At 42.1% G+C, this 22956-nt stretch overlaps 1 protein-coding gene across 5 annotated transcripts in view; it reads right to left on the bottom strand.

The window, feature by feature from the left end:
* The window catches only part of znf827 (zinc finger protein 827), a 198923-nt gene that overhangs the window by 155998 nt on the left and 19969 nt on the right, over window positions 1-22956 (bottom strand). For 4 of the 5 annotated variants that reach the window (XM_078212193.1, XM_078212220.1, XM_078212211.1 and 1 more), the window contains exons 2-4: window positions 10106-11116; window positions 8486-8658; window positions 5826-6315 (exon numbers count right to left, since the gene is read on the bottom strand). In XM_078212193.1, coding sequence (XP_078068319.1) covers window positions 5826-6315; window positions 8486-8658; window positions 10106-11116 — 1674 coding nt within the window. The remainder of the gene's footprint in view (window positions 1-5825; window positions 6316-8485; window positions 8659-10105; window positions 11117-22956) is intronic. The other variant, XM_078212202.1, reaches the window with a different exon arrangement.

The raw sequence follows: 22956 nt of genomic DNA, 5'->3' as shown, positions 1-22956 counted from the left end.
GCAGTGTTAATGTAAGCCTACTTGTGACACTAATAAATGATAAAATGACTTGGATGAAGGGGCTAAAGGAATAATAGCTAGGAAAGTAAGATGTGATGAAGTCATAAGGAGGTTATAAATGGACATAGATAGGTGAAATGAGTGGGCAAAGATCTGGCAAATTGGGTACAGTGTGGGAAAATTTGAAACTTCATTTTGGTAGGAAGAATAAAAAAAGAAACAATTTAATTGATGAGAGATTGCAGAGCTTGGAGATGCAGAGGGATGTAGGTGTAATGGTTCAAGAATTGCAAAAGAGTTGGATGCATTAGGTTTACATAAGTAATGAGGAAAACTATTGGGATATTATTTATTGCGAGGGAAATTTAATACAAAAGCAGAAAGGTTATCCTTCAGTTATATAGAGTATTGATGAGACCACATCTGGAGCACTATGTACAGTATTGGTCTCCTTATTTAAAGGAGGATGTAATTGCTTTGGAAGCAGTTCAGAGAAAGTTCACTAGATTAGTACCTGGAATGGGAGGATCCTCTTATGAACAAAGAACAAAGAAAATTACAGCACAGGAACAGGCTCTTTGGCCCTCCAAGCCTGCACCAACCATGCTGCCCGACTGAACTAAAACCCCCTACCCTTCCGGGGACCATATCCCTCTATTCCCATCCTATTCATGTATTTGTCCAGACAGCCCTTAAATGTCACTATCGTATCTGCTTCCACTACCTCCCCTGGCAGCGAGTTCCAGGTACCCACCACCCTCTGTGTAAAAAACTTGCCTCATACATCTCCTTGAAAGCTTGCCCCTCACACCTTAAACCTATGCCCCCTAGTAATTGACTCTTCAACCCTGGGAAAAAGGTTCTGACTATCCACTCTGTCCATGCCCCTCATAATCTTGTAGACTTCTATCAGGTCACCCCTCAGCCTCCGTTGTCCCAGTGAGAACAAACCAAGTTCTTCAACCTCTTCTCATAGCTAATGCCCTCCATACCAGACAACATCCTGGTAAAACTTCTCTGTGCCCTCTCCAAAGCCTCCACATCTTTCTGGTGGTGTGGCAACCAGAATTGAACACTATATTCCAAGTGCGGCCTAACCAAGGTTCTATAAAACTGCAACATGACTTGCCAATTTTTAGACTCAATGCCCCGGCCGATGAAGGCAAGCATGCCGTATGCCTTCTTGACTACCTTCCCCACCTGCGTTGCCACTTTCAGTGACCTGTGTACCTGTACACCCAGATCCCTCTGCCTATCAATACTCTTAAGGGTCCTGCCATTTACTGTACATTTCCTATCTGTACTAGACCTTCCAAAATGCATGAACTCACATTTGTCTGGATTAAACTCCATCTGTCATCTCTCCGCCCAAGCCTCCAACCGATCTATATCCTGCTGCATCCTCTGATGGTCCTCATCGCTATCCACAAATTCTTTGTGTTGTCCGCAAACTTACTAATCAATCCAGTTACATTTTCCTTCAAATCATTTATATATATTACAAACAGCAAAGGTCCCAGCACTGATCCCTGAGGAACGCCAGTTGTCACAGCCCTCCATTCAGAAACACACCCTTCCAGTACATAAGTACATAAGAAATAGGAGCAGGAGTAGGCCATCTCGCCCCTCGAGCCTGCCCCGCCATTCAATAAGATCATGGCTGATCTGATAGTGGTTTAGTTCCACTTACCCGCCCGCTCCCCATAACCCTTAATTCCCTTATTGATCAGAAATCTATCTACCTGTGTCTTAAACATATTTAACGAGGTAGCCTCCACTGCTACAATGGGCAGAGAATTCCAGAGATTCACTACCCTCAGAGAAGAAGTTCCTCCTCAACTCTGTTCTAAACTGACTCCTCCTTATTTTGAGGCTGTGTCCTCTAGTTCTTGTTTCCTTTCTAAGTGGAAAGAATATCTCTGCCTCTACCCTGTCTAGCCCCTTCATTATCTTGTATGTCTCTATAAGATCTCCCCTCAGCCTTCTAAACTCCAACGAGTACAGGCCCAATCTACTCAATCTCTCCTCATAAGCTAACCCCCTCATCTCCGGTATCAACCTGGTGAACCTTCTCTGTACTCCCTCCAAGGCCAATACATCCTTCCGCAAATAAGGGGACCAAAATTGCACACAGTACTCAAGTTGCAGCCTCACCAGTACCTTGTACAGTTGCAGCATGACCTCCCTGCTTTTATACTCCATCCCCTTCGTGATAAAGGCCAACATTCCATTTGCCTTCTTGATCACCTGCTGCACCTGCAGACTGGGTTTCTGCGATTCATGCACAAGGACTCCCAGGCCCCTCTGCACAGTAGCATGTAATTTTTCACCATTTAAATAATAGTCCATTTTACTATTATTCCTTCCAAAGTGGATAACCTCACACTTGTCAACGTTATACTCCATCTGCCAGATCCTCGCCCACTCACTTAGCCTATCCAAATCTCTCTGCAGACTTTCCGCATCCTCCACTCAATTCGCTTTCCCACTCATCTTTGTGTCATCCGCAAACTTTGTTACCCTACACTCGGTCCTCTCCTCCAGATCGTCTATGTATATGATAAACAGTTGAGGCCCCAGCACCGATCCCTGCGGCACGCCACGAGTCACCAACTGCCAACCAGAAAAGCACCGATTTATCCCCACTCTCTGCTTCCTCCACTGCTACCCTCTGTCTTCTAAGACCGAGCCAGTTCTGTATCCACGTTGCCAGCTCACCTCTGATCCCGTGCGACTTCACCTTCTGCACCAATCTGCCATGAGGGACCTTGTCAAAGGCCTTACTAAAGTCCATGTAATCAACATCCACTGCCCTACTCTCATCAATCATCTTCATCACTTCCTTGAAAAACTCGATCAAGTTAGTGAGACATGACCTCTCCTTCACAAAACCATGTTGTCTCTCACTAATACGTCCACTTACTTCCAAGTGGGAGTAAATCCTGTCTCGAAGAATCCTCTCCAATAATTTCCCTACCACGGACGTAAGGTTCACCGGCCTGTAAATTACCTGGATTATCCTTGCTACCCTTCTTAAACAAAGGAACAACATTGGTTATTCTCCAATCCTCTAGGACCTCCCCTATAGTCAGTGAGGATACAAAGATTTCTCTCAGGGCCCCAGCAATTTCCTCCCTTGCCTCTCAGTATTTTGGGGTATATCCCATCAAGCCCTGGGGACTTGTCTACCCTAATGTTTCTCAAGAACCCCAATACCTCCTCCTTTTTGATCTCAACATGACTCAAACTATCTACACTTCCTTTCCCAGATTCATCATCCACCAAGTCCTTCTCTTTGGTGAATACTGACACAAAGTACTCATTTAATACCTCGCCCATTTCCTCTGGCTCCATGAATAGATTCCCTCCCGTCCTTGAATGGGCCAACCCGCTCCCTGGCTATCCTCTTACTCTTTATATATTTATAGAAAGCCTTGGGATTTTCCTTAATCCTGCTGGCCAATGATTTTTCGTGACCCCTTTTAGCCCTCCTTACTCCTTGCTTAAGTTTCTTTCTACTTTCCTTGTATTCCCGGTGTTCCTTCGTATGTTCCCAGCCTCCTAGCCTTGACACATGCTTCCTTTTTCTCTTTGACTGGGCTCACAATATCTCTTGTTAGAACATAGAACATAGAACAGTACAGCACAACAGGCCCTTCGGCCCACGATGTTGTGCCGAGCTTTATCTGAAACCAAGATCAAGCTATCCCACTCCCTATCATCCTGGTGTCCTCCATGTGCCTATCCAATAACCGCTTAAATGTTCCTCAAGTGTCTGACTCCACTATCACTGCACGCAGTCCATTCCACACCCCAACCACTCTCTGCGTAAAGAACCTACCTCTGATATCCTTCCTGTATCTCCCACCACGAACCCTATAGTTATGCCCCCTTGTAATAGCTCCATCCACCCGAGGAAATAGTCTTTGAACGTTCACTCTATCTATCCCCTTCATCATTTTATAAACCTCTATTAAGTCTCCCCTCAGCCTCCTCCACTCCAGAGAGAACAGCCCTAGCTCCCTCAACCTTTCCTCATAAGACCTACCCTCCAAACCAGGCAGCATCCTGGTAAATCTCCTCTGCACTCTTTCCAGCGCTTCCACATCCTTCTTATAGTGAGGTGACCAGAACTGCACACAATATTCCAAATGTGGCCTCACCAAGGTCCTGTACAGTTGCAGCATAACCCCACGGCTCTTAAACTCCAACCCCCTGTTAATAAAAGCTAACACACTATAGGCCTTCTTCACAGCTCTATCCACTTGAGTGGCAACCTTTAGAGATCTGTGGATATGAACCCCAAGATCTCTCTGTTCCTCCACAGTCTTCAGAACCCTACCTTTGACCCTGTAATCCACATTTAAATTAGTCCTACCAAAATGAATCACCTCACATTTATCAGGGTTAAACTCCATTTGCCATTTTTCAGCCCAGCTTTGCATCCTATCTATGTCTCTTTGCAGCCTACAACAGCCCTCCACCTCATCCACTACTCCACCAATCTTGGTGTCATCAGCAAATTTACTGATCCACCCTTCAGCCCCTCCTCTAAGTCATTAATAAAAATCACAAAGAGCAGAGGACCAAGCACTGATCCCTGCGGCACTCCGCTAGCAACCTGCCTCCAATCCGAAAATTTTCCATCCACCACCACCCTCTGTCTTCGATCAGACAACCAGTTACCTATCCAATCGGCCAACTTTCCCTCTATCCCACACCTCCTCACTTTCATCATAAGCCGACCATGGGGGACCTTATCAAACGCCTTACTAAAATCCATGTATATGACATCAACTGCCCTATCTTCATCAACACACTTAGTTACCTCCTCAAAAAATTCGATCAAATTTGTTATCCAAGGTTCCCAAAACTTGCCATATTTATCCTTTATCCTTACAGGAATGTGCCCGTCCTGAATTCCTATCTACTTACACTTGAAAGCCTACCACATGCCAGATGTTGATTTGCCCTCAAACATCTGCCCCCAATCTACATTCTTCATTCCTATCTAATATTGTTGTAATAAGCCTTCCCCCAGTGGGGCAAGGTTGGCATTTTCTGTAAAAGAATAAGATGCAACTGACTCTTCTGAGGAAGATTAAGAGGCAACATACAAGCTCCCAAGGGGTCTTGATAGAGTGAATGTGGAGAGAATGTTTTCTCATATTAGTGAATTTAGAACTAGAGATAATGGATTAAAAATAAGGAGTCATCCATTTAAGACACGATGAGGAGAATTTTCTTTCTCTCAGAGGGTCATGATTGAACTCTCTTCCTCAAAAAGCGGTGGGAGTAGTGATAGATAAGATTCTCGAAAAGAAAGGTGGTGAAAGGATATCGGGGGTTGGCAGGAATGTGGAGTTGAGATTAGAATCAGATAGCCATGATCTTATTAAATGGCACTGCTGGCTTGAGGGACCTCCTCCTACTTCCTATGTTCATGTGTAAGAGTAGGCTATTTACTCTCTCCAGCCTATTCCACTGTGCTATTACATAAATATGTGATCCGTATTTCAATCTGTCTTTGATCGATATCCCTGAACTAACAAAACATTATCACTCAGACATGTAAATTTCAAGTGATTCAGCATTCACAGTGCCTTTTGGGGTGGAGAATACCAGATCTTCATTGATTGCATTCCTAAATAGGCTTGCTTACTGGAAAGGACAGAGATACACAGATCATGATCACCCCTTTTCAACTCAAGAATATCCAAATAACAGTTCTGATTTTAATCATAAAAATAAGGCATCTGTATTCAAAAAGTTAAAAATGATCAGAGAAGCAAAAAACAATGTTTAAGCACAGAAAATTGAAATACCTGATAACTTTAAAAGAAAATCCGTTGCAGAAATGTCTTGGTTGAAGGGAAACACCTTTTGAGTGGCTATAAGGTCAGACGGTTCTGATGGATTTGTTGTACCCTGCTGTATTGTTTCTGGCCTTTTGCCAAACACATGACTTTCTGGTAGTGACACCCTGGTGACATTCACATCACTGGGTTCCTCCTTAACTGGTTTCAGTGGAATAGCAGTTTCCTTGTAATTTTCTGTTGTTTCATACAAAAGATGGTCCTGAATTTTTAATGTATTCTCAAGTAATTCTGTACCCTTTTTCGTCTCATCAGCAATGTCATTTGAAAGTGCCCTTCTGACCTCAGATTCAGTAATTTCTTCTTTGACCTTCACCTCTGTTCTGGGAAAGTGCTGATGACAGCGCATGTGGAGTTTTAAACTGAAATGACGAGACGAGGTGAAAGGGCAAAGCTCACAGTGGAACGTTTCTCCTCTGTCCTGGTGCTGATGAACCTGCTGATTGACAAAGTTGTTTGAAAAGGGAACGCGAGAACATGATAAAAGCTTCCAATATAAACCTTTGCCCTCACCCCTTCGTAATAAAACACTGACACACTCGCTTCAGAGTGCCATTTTAGTGAAAGAAAAAAACGACTCAAACGAAAGAATCAAATGTGCTGGTTGAATCAACAAAAAGGCTACATCTCAAATTCCTATTCAATTAGTTAGCTGTGACTGTGACTTCACCCAGCATCACTGATTAAAATAGAAAAAAAACCATTTGACAAACTGCTGGGACAAGAGGCTTTCTAATGTCAGCTGAAAAGACAAATCTATTATACACAAAACAGATGTTGGGATGGGGGGGGCGTCTTATGAAATCAAAGAAACACTAAAATTTCACATAAATCATAGTTTGCCTGTAATGGTATTAGCCATTACGTTATGCAAAATCCCCTTTAAAAGTTTCAATTTTAACAAATGTTTGTGACAGGTATCGCATGCTAATTTACCACAGTTTTCTTTTTGTTAAATCAAAGTCCACCGAGGTTAGCTGCAAGTCGTTGTGTCATATGACGGTTTTATTCTCATTTTCCAAGATGACAGAGCTGTTCAGAATATTATAATTGTAGTTTATAGAAAACATTGTTATACTAAAATGACATCCATGCTATTAATCTTAAGTTCACTTGCAGTGAGAAGGTGCTTTGGTTGGTGAAGCAAAGTTTTGTTTCAAGGGACTTCCTCAATTTTGCTGTGGTGCCCTACCAATCTCCTGTCCAAAATAGATTCCTGACCTACTGGCAAATTTGCCAAAGCTGCTCTGAAACAGAATGTGAGGAGCCAACTATTCTTTCTATTCTCCATTCCAATAATACTATAGATGGCCTCTGTTCATGTTCTCATTTTGACAATAGTTCCAAGACTGAAAAATCAGTAGAAAAATAATTTAGGTTGGCCCTGCACCTTTGCAGTATTTCCAACATAAGAAGTTAAACCATGCTGCATTGTAACCAACTTCGTAACTACAGTACTTTATCAGATGAACAGTCATATGACTATTTTATGATCTTTTCTCTTGGCTCTCTGCAGCTATTCATTTTGTGTAGTCGACTGCAGCTGTTAAAGAATCTACATTCAGTTATTGTACATGTGCACATTTTTATAGCTCCTCCTTCACTTGTTCTTGAATACAGTTATCAGGACATAACACCAACTTGGCTATTATAGATTGGCTGGCCTTAATTGAATCATTTGATGAAGCATAATAGCCATCCATTTTATTCCAGGCATAGGTGTCTATTTTGATATTCTGGATAGTCTAATCATAGTCTACCATTGATTAATTATAACTACTGCAGGAAACCATAAGCACATTAAAAGTACTGGACAACAATATTTTCAATCTTCTACTTTGCAGTTACGCTTTCTTAAAGAAAACAGAATCACTTGATTTTTCAGCCCCCACCCCCCCCCCCCACAGTTGCCAAAATCAAACTTTTGTTACATGCTCAGATTTATTATCCAGTTAAATGAATACTGCATTCTCCCTTCTGTGCTGATCAATATTTTCTGCCTGGCTTGTGGGGGTTGAAAAACTGGCAGAGCTTCTACCATTGATCACAGTGCTGCAACCCCTGTTGGGGTCAAGTGGAGCGGAGCATGTGCACGCGAAGACAGAATCCAACTCAAATACAATTCCCACCCAAATCAAAAAGCTTGTTGACCACTCACTAAGTTTTACAAGCGGTACCAGAAAATAACCTGTACCCCTGAATATTTTCAGGGTAGAAACTCAGATGAGGTGGTAATTTTCCATTCTGCAGATCCAGGTAAAACATGTCTATAGTTCGTCATTATTTTACATTCTCTGCAATCATAGTTTTAGAATTATGTTTAAACAGTGCATATGGCCTACTCCAGCTCCTTATTTTCTTATGTTTAGGAACCACTTTGGAGAAATTTTAAAATTGCCTTCTGACTATTCACCTGCTAAGTCTGAGATGAAGTTTAAATCTTAATGATTGCCAGCAGTTACTGAAGTTCCAATTCCTTACTTATTCAAAATATTTACACAGTATTCCAAAATTCAACAGGAAAGAGCATAACAGCTTTCACCAACAAACTCTTGGTTAATAAAGGAATTAATTTAAATTGACAAAACTACGGCCTCACTTCATTGTACCTTCATATGTGATTTCAGATTGTCCTTGCGTGCACAGCGGAATGGACAGAGTGGACACTGGTGGCTTTTTAGCCCTGTGTGAATCACCATGTGGCGCTTCCAGTAGCTTTTGCGTTTTATAATCAGACCACAAATTGGACACTGGAAGGATTTTCCTCCCTCTTCCTCAGAAACTGTAGTGGAAAATAAAGCTTAAAGTAATTGTCACTGAAGTAGTACACTTCAATCTAGACTACAGATCAGCAGAAAGATTTCAAAGATTTCCTCTTCAACTTGAGCAGAATAACTGAAGCCTTTTCTTGATTACATTTTCTGCATTATATACACACCTACTATAATTTCTCCCAAAGGATAGGTAAGAAACACTTGGTCAAGAAAGAGGACTTTAAAGGAAGAGGGGGAAGTGAAATGGCAGTGGGTTTTCATCATAAAATCCCTACAGTGCAGAAGGAGGCCATTCGGCCCATTGAGTCGGCACCGACCACAATCCCACCCAGGCCCTATTGCCGTAACCCCACATATTTACCATTAATCCCTTGAGACTAGGGTCAGTTTAGCATGGCCAAATCAACGTAATCTGCACATCTTTGCACTGTGGGAGGAAACCGGAGCACCTGGAGGAAACCCACACAGACACGGGATGAATGTACAAACTCCACGCAAACAGTGACCCGAGGCCAGAATTGAACCCGGGTCCCTGGTGCTGTGAGGCAGCAGTATTAACCACTATGCCACCGTGCCGCCCAACGGTGGGAGGGAATTCCAGAATGTTGGGTCTTGGGTATCAAAAAGGTGTCAATGGTGGGGCAAAGGGGAAGGAATGCACAAAAGGACAGATTCGAAGGAATTTGAAGGAACAAGAGGGGATTATAGAAATAGAAGGGGCAAGGCCATGAAGGGATTTAAACACAAGGGAGATAATCCAACATTTGAGGCATTGGAAGGCCAAAAGCCAACGCAAGTCAGTGAGGACAAGGGTGATTGGTGAGTAAATCTTGGTGCAGCTAAGATAAGCTGAAGTTTACAGAGTGGAGGATGGGAGACCAGCTGGAGGAGCACCGGAGGCGATAAACCAGAGGCAGAGGTGGAGGCAGGTGGTCAGTGAGAAGGAAATCGTCTTTCTTATAGAGCATGGGAGCTCAGCTAAGGGTGGGACGGGGTGTTGAAGTTCTGCCCGAGTCCATGGCTGGGGTGAGGAATGGAATTGGTGGCACAGGTACAGTGTGTGGTGGTGGTGGTATTGGGGGTGGTCCATTTTAAAAACATCTCTCTGCTTCTGTTGGATATTGTTTCAACCTCTGTGATGGGAAAACTTGGGCTCTGCTGTACTTCTATACCAAAGGGTCTGTTGAAATTCATTGCATAGGTTCACACAAGCAGAACTAGGGCCACCTCAAACTACACTTCCAGATTACCTCAGAATAGCTCCAATATAGGTACCCATCTTAACTTTAACATCTCACTTGAGGGTATATAACCCAGCAGATCAGGAAATGCTTCAAGATAAAACAAAAATACATTTGCACAAGACAAAAAGGGCAATTTATACAAGACATACATAAAAAAAGAAAACTGCTTTTACATTTGAACTTTAAATAATATACTTTTGACAGTACATACCTTTATTGGTAGACTTCAAAATCTTCGTTTTGGATGTGGGCAATAGCATTTCAACCGGAACTGATGGAATCAGTTTTTCTTGTTTCACTTCCAAAGATTGTAAGGTATCTCTTGGGATGAGTTGATCTTTCCTCTCAATCAACATATTCCCAGCAGCCCTAGCTGCAACTTCTTTCAGTAGGGCTGCTGATGAGGTCATTGAGGCCAGAGAAAGGAAAGTAATTCCTGGACGCTTATGATCTTGAGCAGAAGACAGGCTTCTTTCACTAACTTTCTTTGAGAGAGCAGCCAGCGCAGAACTAGCAGACTGCTTTTGTATAGGGCTATAAGGCGATGAGTATGGGCTATATCTCACTGGCTCCTCTTCCCGTGACAGACTTTTGTCCAGACGAACTGCATTTGCAGCAGCCTTAAGCTTTTGTGTAGCTGAAGTAGGTGATAAATTACAAGAAGACGAATTTAGCAGCCAAATATCCTGATTCCACATAAAGTTGTTACTTGGACTACAATGATTACTTTGCTCCTGCTTAGCAGCTAACTTCCTAGCAAGAGCACTTAGCTGTAGTGCATGAGGGGAAGATGGTGACAAAGGCAACGTTGAACCATGACCAGCTGCAGAATCGTCTTTTTCTGTAGCTCCCAGGCCAGGGTCAGCACGGATTGATCCAGCCTCCAACAGACGTCTCAAATTGCTACTCATAGGTTTATGTAATACATGGGACCCCATTTCATGCAAAAGCGGTGATGGAACAGGTGACAATGCATCCTGTTTTTCCAAGGTGTCTTTGAACCGATCATTTTCAGAAACTAACAATTCCAAGGAGTTCCTTATAGGAGTTGTGCTCCCCAAGGAGCTTTCTGGAGAGGTTTCCTGTTCTTGCAGCTTGTCTCCGGGTGATACATTCAGGTCTTGTACATCTAAGTAGGAGATTTCAGAAGGAGTTTCAGAGGCATTTTCAAACCAATTCTCCTCTTCACCCAGTTCTCCTCCTGCTTCGTCTTCATTTCCATCTTGAAATGAAATTGGAAAATTTATCACAGTCATGACATTGTTATTGAAATAAATGTGACCTGTTTAAAGCACTCATTCCCAATGAGGTAATTTGCCTACTCCCATCACCTAATACATTAGAAGAAAACTAAAGACAAAATATATTCCCAGAATTCATGAACCTTCTCACTTGATTTGTTTAAATCCACAAAAAGATACTGACTAATTGTATTATTGCATTGCTTGCAGCTTTATCCAACCTGAAAACAAATTCCTACTGTTATTTACTAATATTCATTGGTTTGACCTCTGCTGAAATATTGTGCATAACTTTGGGCACCATTTTTTATAAAGAATGTCAAGGTCTTTAAAAAGATACAGGGGAGAGTTACTAGATGGTGTCAAGGTTGAGGAACTTCAATAACGTGGATAGATTAGAGAAGCTGGAATTGTCCTCCTTAGAGCAGAGATGGTTAAGGGGATATCAACTGAGATGATCAAAAGTTTGATAGATTATATAAAAATCTTTCCGCTAGCAGGAGGCAAGTAATTTAAGAACACGTATTTAAGATAATTGACAAGAGAACTATGGGGGATTGCCATGCCCACTTAATTATGCCCGCAAATTTGTACAAAAGATGGGACACTTTGCTTTTAAAAAGCAGAATGCAAAATGGACAAGTTACCTTGACACAAGATAGAGAGTCTAGGGGGTCAGGTACTTCCTTTCTCTTTGTGAAAACATACACGAGACTGCCCAACGCTGGAAATAACCTCCTTGCTTGGTCAGGTCATGAGATGTGAACAACCTTCTGGACATTCCTTTGTAAAGAAATTAAAATTGCAACCAATCTCACCTGAGAACTTGATGATTATTATTGTCTAAATGTCTACTGAAACTGATGTACAGTGGCCGTACACTCTTAATGGTTACAGACTGAAATTCCACAAAATAGGAACACATGAAGATGCAAGTGGCCAAGATTCAAATCTCCATTGTGTGTCAATGCTGACGTTATGAGGGACCATTTGTGTGCACGATGGGAACACCGATGCTATGATTACGTGACAGCAACCAGTTTATGGTAGGAAACACCTCGAGTGGCAGCCCATGTCAGTCAGTCTGGGAGGCAGAGACCACAGAGCAAGAAGTTCCACCCAGCAAAAGGACGCTGCCCAGCATCTCCAAACAGGAGGGCTATCATTTCACCTACTGATTTGCAGAACGGAGCCAGAAACCTATTGTTGCCAAGAGTAAAGCACGAGGATTTCATCACCAGAAACATTCAACATCCACAGTCTTCAGTGAACCAAAGGAGAATCATCAGGTCTGCAACTTTCCCAACTACAATCTCAGAAGTTAAAGGACATTTTCAACACTTTAAAAAAAATTAAGTGCCTGCTATTGTGTGAAAGAATGAGTTGGTGCTGCTGCAACTATACCTTGGGTATCAAGAAATGAACTTTTTTTAAAATGAGAAAACCTGTCTTGTGTCCTCTTGGAAGTCACAAAAGGATTTAAAACACTTGTATAATACCTCGCTCATTGCGGTTATTCAAGAGAAGGAAAAGGGGGAACCATCCTACCACAAGATGAATAATTTATGTTACACTGAGTTTTTATCATTTGAAATGTATTGCCCGAAAAGATGATTGTAATAGAGTCAATAGTAACTTTCAAACGGGAATGTTAGGGACCAGATCAGAAACTCCAAGGTATGTTATGAAGTTAGCCTAGATCCTAACCTTTTATGATTTTGGCATTAGGGTGAGCATAAAGTATTCCGCTCCAGGTATGATTCAATTGACCCACTAGGAAGCCTTTATCAAAACAAACATGACAAGTCATATTTCTACAGTTAGTTATCTCTATAGCTCCAAAGAAAGCAGAGCCCCATAGACGTAAATCCCTTCTTCAGAACCAGTTAGCACCAAAAACAGATATGCTTACACAAATGCTTGATTTCAAGCGTTTTAACACCTCTGGACAGAGATCCAGACAGACAACTGTCTGCTGACTATCATACGACCACCTCCAGAGAGCGAGATCCCCCTCCAAACAGTAGAATCTCAGAGAAAAAGTTTATTTCCTGACAGATTCCAGTCTCCAATTCCAGACATAGAAAGAAAGACAGAGAAAGTGACCTCTCTGTAAAGATCCCAAGCAGCCGACTGAGCTTGATTTCTTGTAAGCCTAGCTCCACCTAGTCACATAACTTTTCTGTCAATCAGCCTAATCAAGATCTATTCTGCAAAACCCAAGGGGAAAACATTAAAAACAGAACAGCATTAGTCCAGATTAAAGCAAACATTCTAGCAATTAAGAGCAACTATGCTGCCACAGTAACAATATAGGGTAGCTGACTTTAAATCCAGCGGCACCGGTGTCAGAACAGACAATTTAAAAATAAAAGTCCTGCACAGAAACATGACTAAAATACATTTCTTAAAGGCACAGAGCTGTCATGGGAATTGAATGATTGAATATTTGAAAATGAAATAAATTGCAGGGCTGTGGGCAAAGTGTAGAGGAGTAGGACTAATTAGACAGCTCTTTCAAAAGAACCAGCACGATGTGCCAAATTATAAGGTTTTACAAAACAAAAGCCCCATCTTTTAACCTTTGCTGGATGAAGCAGGATACAATAGTGTGGTGATGCATGAAGGACAGTGCAGAAATAACTTAGTACCTTAGGTATTTCCCAGAGTTTTGTCTTAGTTAAGGTACAGTTTATGGATAAAATTCAACAATTATGAAGTAAATTTAAGCCAATGTTTCTTATTGTCACCATGAGAGTTTAAGGCACAATAAAATCCATATATCAAATGGTTTCTCCTCCACGTCTAATTTTCACTTATTAAATGCAGGGGTCATTTTTTTCCTTTGTGATTTCCCTTTTGGTGTAATTTTAAGCATCAAAAAGTTGGTTATTACTCTCTTAACATAAAAGATCAATGACCATCATGTTCTCTGGTTGGGGATGACCAAAATAAATGATTCGAATATTGATTATACTTGTAGTTAACGTATAGTGATTATTTGTTTATAAAGTTTATTATTTTTCCAAGAGAATTCAGACTGCAGAAATGAACTTTTCAATCATCTCAATCTGTCACATTAATGACTATCAAATATGAAATGACAACAGAAATATGCCAAATTAAAACATTAGCCTAGATAAGGGAGACTAGGGCTTAGCTATTGTGAACAAATTAATGCATACAGTGGCTCCTTGTACTAAAAGCAGCTGGGCCAACTAGGGTACCACTAAAATATGTGAACTCCTGACTAATATTAGATGTTCCCTCACATTCCAATCACAAAGAGCCATACTTCCACAGCACTGCATGAAAGTAAGCACAGCAGGGAGATCAAAAGCTGCACTTTCTTGACTAGCTGCCCTGCGAGGTGTCTAACTTGTAGGGTCTATTAAACATCCTGGCAGGACAATGGGTAACTCTATTAACATAGGCCAAAGGAGAGAGCTTTGCCAACTCAAAGTCATAGAATCACAATATGATTACAGCACAAAGAGGCAGCTACCCAGCCCATTATGCCAGAGATGGTCCTCTGCGGGAGCAATTTACCTATTGCCTCTTTCATTTCCCCATAGCACGACACATTTTCGTTATCAGATAACAATTCCCTCTTGAATGCTTTGATTGAACCTCCCTTTCAAGCAGTGAACACTCTGAAGCAGTGATTACCAGATCCTAATCACTTGCTGCATAACTCGGCCTTTTGGCTAAGATCAAGTGTAGTATGGATCGGCTGCGCTTGGTTGAGGTCATTAGGTTACACTGAAGCTTCATATGTTTCATATGAAGCAATTTTTAAAAGCGGCATCTCGGCCTTTTGGCTAAGATGCAAATGAGCTCAAGTCTTGGAGGAGGAACCTCCCCCTCCTCCAATCAGCTTGGTTCATGTAGATCAGGCCCAGGACAGGGTGGCTTGGTCGCTCGCCCTGTCTTGTCAGCCTGGATCGGAAATGTCTCAACTTGTTGAGACTCTGAATTGGATTTGATTTGATTGAATTGGAAAAGTATAAAAAAAAAGCTTTCCTCCTATCACAAACAAAGAAGAACCAAGAAAAGTACAGCACAGGAACAGGCCAGACAAGCCGGTGCCGATCATAATACTGTAACTAAACTAAAGAAAAAACTTCTGCCCTTACTCAGACCGTATCCCTCTATTCCCTCCCTATTCATGTACCCATCCAGATGCCTCTTAAATATTGCTAATGTGCCTGCTTCCACCACCTGCTCTGGCAGCGCGTTCCAGGCATCCATCACTCACTGCGTGAAAAACGTCCCCCGCACATCTCCCTTAAACTTTCCCCCTCTCACCTCGAATCCATGCCCCCTTGTAATTGATACTTCTACCCTGGGAAAACGCGTCTGACTATCGACCCATGTCTCTGAATTTTGTAGACCTTTACCAGGTTGCTCCTCAGCCTCCATCTTTCCGGTGAAAACAATGCTAGTTTGTTCAACCTCTCCTCATAGTCAATACCCTCAAGGACAGGCGACATCCTGGTGAACCTTCTTTGCACTCTCTCCAAAGCTTCCATGTCTCTCTAGTAGTGTGGCGATCAGAACTGCATGCAATACTTCAAATGCAGTCTAACCAGGGTTTTATATAGCTGCAACATGATTTTCCAACTCTTGTCCTCAATACTTCGGTTGATGAAGGGAAGCATGTCATATGCCTTCTTAATTCCCTTGGCCACCTGTGTTTCCACTTTTAGGGAACTATGGACTTGCACGCCCAGATCCCTCTGTATGTTAATGATCCTAAGAGTTCTGCCATTTACAGTATAATTCACACCTAAATTTAATCTTCCAAAATGCGTCACCTTGCATTTGTCTGGATTAAACTCCATCTGCCATTTCTGTGCCCAAGTCTCCAATCTATCCATATCCTGTTGTATCCTCTGACAATCCCTGGCATCAGCAACGCCACCAATCTTTGTGTCATCCGCAAACATACTAATCAGACCACCCACATTTATATATACTACAAACAACAGAGGTCTCAGCATTGATCCCTGCGGAACACCACTAGCCATGATGTGGAGATGCCGGCGTTGGACTGTTTACACCACTAGCTACAGATCTCCATTCTGAAAAACACCCTTCCACTGCTACTCTCTGTCTTCTATGACCAAGCCAGTTCTGTATCCATCTAGCCAACCCACCCCGAATCCCATGTGATTTTAGTTTTTGTACCGATCTGCCATGTGGGAGCTTGTCAAACACCTTACTAAAGTCCCCATAAACTACATCCACAGCCCTTCCCTCATTAATTATCTTTGTCACCTCTTCAAAAAGCTCAATCAAGTTGTGAGACATGACCTTGCCCATACAAAACAATGCTGTCTGTCACTAACTTGTCCATTTTCTTCCAAATGTGCATATATTCTGTCCCTCAGTATCTTCTCCAAAAGCTTCCCCACCACTGATGTCAGGTTCACCAGCCTATAATTTCCTGGTTTATAGAATCATAGAATCCTACAGTGCAGAAGGAGGCCCATCGGGTCTGCACCAACCACAATCCCATCCAGCCCTATCCCCATAACATCATGCATTTACCCTAGCTAGTCCCCCTGACGCTAAGGGGCAATTTAGCATGGCCAATCCACCTAACCTGCACATCTTTAGAGTTATCCCCGCTTCCTTTCTTAAACAAGGGAACGACATTTACTATTCTCCGGTTCTCTGGACCCTCGTCAGTGGTCAAAGAAGATATTTGTTAAGGTGCTTTTCTTCTTTTGCAAATCAACTTAAATTTATTCCCTCTTGTTTTTAAAATAATTTATGGAATGTGGGCATCGCTAGCAAAGCCAGCATTTGTTGCCCACTGAACTGAGTGGCTTGCTTGGCTACTTCAGAGGGTAGCTAAGGGTCAACACATTGAGTCTGCAGTCACACAAAATGGACAAGTTAGTGACAGACAGCATTGTTTTGTATGGGCAAGGTCATGTCTCACAACTTGATTGAGCTTTTTGAAGAGGTGACAAAGATAATTAATGAGGGAAGGGCTGTGGATGTAGTTTATGTGGACTTTAGTAAGGTGTTTGACAAGGTCCCACATGGCAGATCGGTACAAAAACTAAAATCACATGGGATTCGGGGTGGGTTGGCTAGATGGATACAGAACTGGCTTGGTCATAGAAGACAGAGAGTAGCAGTGGAAGGGTGTTTTTCAGAATGGAGATCTGTAGCTAGTGGTGTAAACAGTCCAACGCCGGCATCTCCACATCATGGCTAGTGGTGTTCCGCAGGGATCAATGCTGAGACCTCTGTTGTTTGTAGTATATATAAATGTGGGTGGTCTGATTAGTATGTTTGCGGATGACACAAAGATTGGTGGAGTTGCTGATGCCAGGTAAGGATGGCAGGTTTCCTTCCCTAAAGGACATCAGTGAACCAGATGGGTTATTACAAAAATTGATTTTTGATTTTGAAATGAATAAAATAATGGCATAAGCGGCTAATCAGCCATCAAGTACATGCTGGTTCTCTGCAGAACAATCCATTCAGTCCCATTCCCCCACTTCATTCCATTTTATTTTACAAATACCGTACATAAAGGCATCGTGCCACAACATATCAATGTACAAGATCTTCTCATGACCAGCATCCAAGGTGCCTCTAAATTGTTGGTCTTAGAAAAAGATGTATAAACAGAAGTGTCAGAGTCCGTTTATCATGTAAGATTTAATAAAGCTTGATCAGTACTGCAACTTCAACAGTCATTCACCTGGACCTCTGCCTCACCTTTCATCTTCTACACTTCAGCCTACGCATACGCTTCTTCCACTACTTCGCTCTCATGTCGACAAGGATCTCAAAACCCCGTAGCCCTGCAAGTTTATTTCCCTTAAGTGCCCATCCAATTTCCTTTTGAAACCACTGACTGTCTACTAATCCTCAGACAGTGTGTCCCAGGTGTTATGATCTCCATAGAGATTAATATTTAAAGAGAAATTCAAACATCCAGTGATCAAATTAAAGAATTGCACCACGGGTTTTCACATTTGTAAACAAAAACAAACTTCTCCATATATAAAAAATTTAAACAAGGCCAGTACTACTAACTTAACACTAAAATTTGCCACGACTTTAAATCCTATCTCCCTTTTATCCTAATTCCACCCAAGAGTTCCATTTTGCATTATGGTCTTGAGGGTTCATTCATTTTTCCTTCTGGAGTCAAGCCAAGTTTGCCAGAATTCATTTTGGTTTAAAGTCTCTGTTCCAGCTATTTTCTGAAGGATGAGATTTCATGGGGATCCTTCCATTTGCTTTTAGACAGGGTTCAGGCCGGTGCTTCCAATGTGCTCCCTCAGGGCAACAACAGCTGCAGAGTGTCTGAGGGAGCTGCTGAACCTCAAAATATATGAGTGGAAAAACTATGCCACAAGTGTCAAGGCAGCACGATCAAAAAGAGACTAAGATAGGTGAAGACCAATGATGAGTGAGGAGCCAGGAACCTGCAAGTGGGCAAAAACTTACAATTTCACCAGGAATGGGAAAGTGAATTTTCTTTTACGAATGTTGAATGCAAGAACTTTTATCTCATTTGCCAACAGCCTTGAGTAACAAAGGTAATTTGGAACGGCATCACACGACAATGCATGCAAAATTTCAAGAAAATTTCCCTTCAAATAATGCCATTCAGACAAAGAAAGTCAGGGAGTTAAAGGGAACGCAAGTTCAACAGTCACCTTATCAAAACTTGCAGCTAAAGACAAGGCTAGCAAAAGGTGTATTTTTGCAATAGCCATTTGCTGGCAAAACATAAGAAACTGTTCATCGATGGCAAGTTATCAAGAAACTATGATGGTTGCTGCCAACATCTTGTTAAAAGAATTTAAAAACAAAGTTGTAATTATGACAGCCATCAAGAGCATGCCGCTTGGTGCTTTAACAGTAGCCAGAAGAGTGGAATTTTTGTCCGAGGATGTGTCTTAGCAAATAGAAATCATAGAATCCCTACAGTGCAGAAGGAGGCCATTCGGCCCATCGAGTCTGCACCGACCACAATCCCACCCAGGCCCTACCCCCACATATTTACCCACTAATCCCTCTAACCTATGCATTTTAGGATTCTAAGGGGCAATTTTTAACCTGGCCAATCAACCTAACCCGCACATCTTTGGACTGTGGGAGGAAACCGGAGCACCTGGAGGAAACCCACGCAGACACGAGGAGAACGTGCAAACTCCACACAGACAGTGACCCGAGCCGGGAATCGAACCCAGGACCCTGGAGCTGTGAAGCAGCAGTGCTATCCACTGTGCTACCGTGCTGCCACCAAGACTTATCAGGTGTTTCTCACTGCAGTTTGATGAGCCAATGGACATGAGAGATATGGCCCAGGTAATTGAATGCCATGCAAATGAAAACAAAGATGCAACAACAAAGGAGGACCTCTTCATTCTTTTGCCACTCATACAGAACAAGAGGTGAGGATGTCTACACCAAACTTAAAAAGGTACACGACTGAAGAACATTCCAAGCAAGAAAGTGATTCCAATCACAACTGACAGTACACCATCAATGCTGGGTGTCAATGCAGGCTTTGTTGCATTTTTCAGAAATGATCCTGAACGCGCCTCCTGTGTCAATTGCCACTGTGTTATCCACCAACAAACACTAGTGAGCAAGGTTATTGACTTTTCTCATCTAATGACAGTTGTTTTCAAGGTCATCAACACAATTCGCACAGAGCTCTGCAACATCACTTGTTCAAATCATTACTTGATGAGCTTGATGCCACCTACAGTGAGTTAATCCTTCATGCAGATGAGAGTTGATTGAGTCGAGGAAAAGTCCTCCAGAGACTTAGATCCGCTCCCTGAAATTGTGACGTTTCTTAAGTCAAGAAATAAGGTGCAGAGTGAGCTGTCTGATAATGTGGTTGTTAGACTTGGGGTGGGATTCTCCCAAAAAAATTCTAAGTTTCGAATTTGTGTAAAAACTGGAGTAAATCCTGCTGGTTTTTTCAGTGGGATTTTCAAAATGAATCACCCACATTCTGTGAATTGCAGAGTGCACCAACATGAATCACGCTGAAAAGCTGTGACCTATTCCCGCTAGACAGGCTGAAATCAGCACGCTTAGCAGGCCACTGCACATGCGCCAATCTGTCAGCGCCGAGATCAGCACATGCACACAGTAGGCCACAGCCCGACAACTGTGGAAACAACAACATGATGTGGAGATGCCGGCGTTGGACTGGGGTGAACACAGTAAGAAGTCTCACAACACCAGGTTAAAGTCCAACAGGTTTATTTGGTAGCAAATACCATAAGCTTTCGGAGCACTGCTCCTTCATCAGATGGAGTGGAAATGTGCTCTCAAACAGTGCAAACAGACAAAATCAAGTTGCAGAATACTGATTAGAATGCGAATCCTACAGCCAAACCTGTTGGACTTTAACCTGGTGTTGTGAGACTTCTTACTGGAAACAACAACAGCCAAGGCTCTCACAACTGATCGCTACCTCAAAAGTTCATTTACATGGTCTCAGAGGAAGACGAAGTTTAAGTTCCATTATGACGACATTACAGTCAACACTCTCCAACTGGGTTCGCCCTGTCCCAACTCATCTGCTGCTGAAACCCTTGATGCCTTAATTATGTCTAGACTTAACTATTCCAATGCACTCCTGGCTGGTCTCCCTGCGTGAACATGAGGTCATCCAAATCTCTGCTGTACATGTCCTTTAAGTTGCAGAAAGTCTTGTTCCCTTAACACCCACTCTACTGTATTCGCTGACCTACATTGACCTTGATTGGGAGTCAATGTCTTGATTTTAAAATTTAATACCTTGTTTCAAATTCCTCCATGGACTTGCCCCGTCATCATCTCCAACCCCACAACCTCAGAGATATCTGTGCCTTTTGTGCATTCCCAATTATAATTGCCTTCAATTGTCTCAGCTCCAAGTTCTGGAATTTCCACCCTACATCTGCCTCTCTACTTCACTTTCCTCCTTTAAGACACTTCTTAAAATATACTTCTTTAACCAAGCTTTTGGTCATTTAACCTAGTGTCACCTTATGTGGCTCTCTGTCATACTCTGCAGCCTTGGGATGTTTCATTATATTAAAGGCACTCTATTAATAAAAGGTGCTATCGGGTTCACACAAGAATGGTCAGTTGGGTGAAACAGCTAGAGGGCTGCCAGAGCCCAGTCATTATAGGGTGGGATTTTCCTCCCCCTCCGCAGTGCGTTTTGCTGTGGCGGGTGGGGGTGCGCTGCTTGCTGGCAGCGGGATCGTATGGTCCCGCTGTTAATGGAGTTTCCTGCTGAATACACTTCTCACCGCCGAGAAACCCATGGCAGAGGTGTGCCATCGGCAGGACCATAAGATCTTGCCAGCATAAATGCCAACAAGATTTTGGCGATAATGTTGTGTTCACAATGACAGTTAACAAGCAAAGTTTTTGCTTAGTTTCAGATCTGTGGCATGGTGGGTAGTTCAAACCATGTCAAAGGTCTGATCTATAAACACTATAGCAGTAACAAGTCAAAATGGTTGAACGTGAACATCAGTGTGCTTTCCCATATTTTCTTGCCTCGGAAGTTTAACTGTGCTAAATGTGCTGTAGGAATACAAGTTGTTACTTTATCTTGATGTTGGAATTTCTGATCTACACAACATGTTGAATTTCTCTACTTGCATTCATGACCTCCAAAAGGGTCGTACACTACACCTAAAGCACTTGAAATGTTGCTTTAGAACGTCTTGAGATTGCTTTGCATGGCATCATAAGAACATTTCCTGCCCTCAGTCGAGTATACTCTAGTTTGGTGCAACACCACGTCTGACTTAAAAAGGAAGCCCAGCTTTTAAAATGGAGTTTAAGTGAATATCGTTCAAGCTATAAACTTTTGAACTAAAATCTAAATAAAAGAAAACAAGCAGTAACTGATTGGCTTTATCTTGTTACATGTTGAAACTCACGCAGAGAGACTGGTTGCTATAAATTACCTGCTAGATTCAGTTGAGAAAGAAGCAAATAGAGCACCACCATTTTTTTCAAAACATCACCATAGAAATAAGTACATTAATGAGACAAGGAGAGGATCAGTGAGATGGAGAGGAACAGAATTTGGTTTTCAATGGGAATTCATTGATGAACACAAGTTCAGCTGCTCCACGAGGTCAAATAAATTATAGTTGACAAGTAAATAATTAGAATGAAAAGACAGACAAGTCCAATATTGTGTAGAAAATGTATGACAAGGGTTTACAGGAAGCTAAACATATCCGGAAAAAATGCAAAAACTTCTCTAGGTTGACTTGGCAGCTCGGTTGCACAATGGTTAACACTGCTGCCTCACATCGCCAGAGACCCAGATTCAATTCTGGCCTTGGGTCACTGTCTGTGTGGAGTTTGTACATCCTCCCTGTATCTGCATGGGTTTCCTCCAAGTGCTCTGGTTTCTTCCCACAAGCCAAAGATGTGCAGACTAGGCTGATTGGCCGTACTAAATTTCCCTTGTCAGTACTAGCAGGGTAAAAATGTATTTAATGACCAAATACATTAAGTCATGCATTTGTGACTTAATTATTTACCTATTGAAGGCTATGTGTAACATTTTACAATTTTAAAATTTGTGATAAGAATCTGACAGTCACTTGTTCATAAAAAATAAGCAGTGCCTAGCTGGCTTCAGTGAATTCCAGGATATGTTCCTCTCAAGTAATATACATAAGGTGATGAGGGCTATCTTGCAGTATAGATATTTACCACTCCAGAGCTGAAGAAATAAACATAGCATTAATTTTCCAATAACAGGGCTGAGGAAACTGTTATATATTTAAAAGGGTTGCTGACTGCT

Source organism: Mustelus asterias, chromosome 1, assembly GCF_964213995.1.
Source record: "Mustelus asterias chromosome 1, sMusAst1.hap1.1, whole genome shotgun sequence".
Classification (NCBI taxonomy): Eukaryota; Metazoa; Chordata; class Chondrichthyes; order Carcharhiniformes; family Triakidae; genus Mustelus; species Mustelus asterias.
Note: the sequence above shows the minus strand (reverse complement) of the source record. Positions and strands in the feature narration are given on the sequence as shown.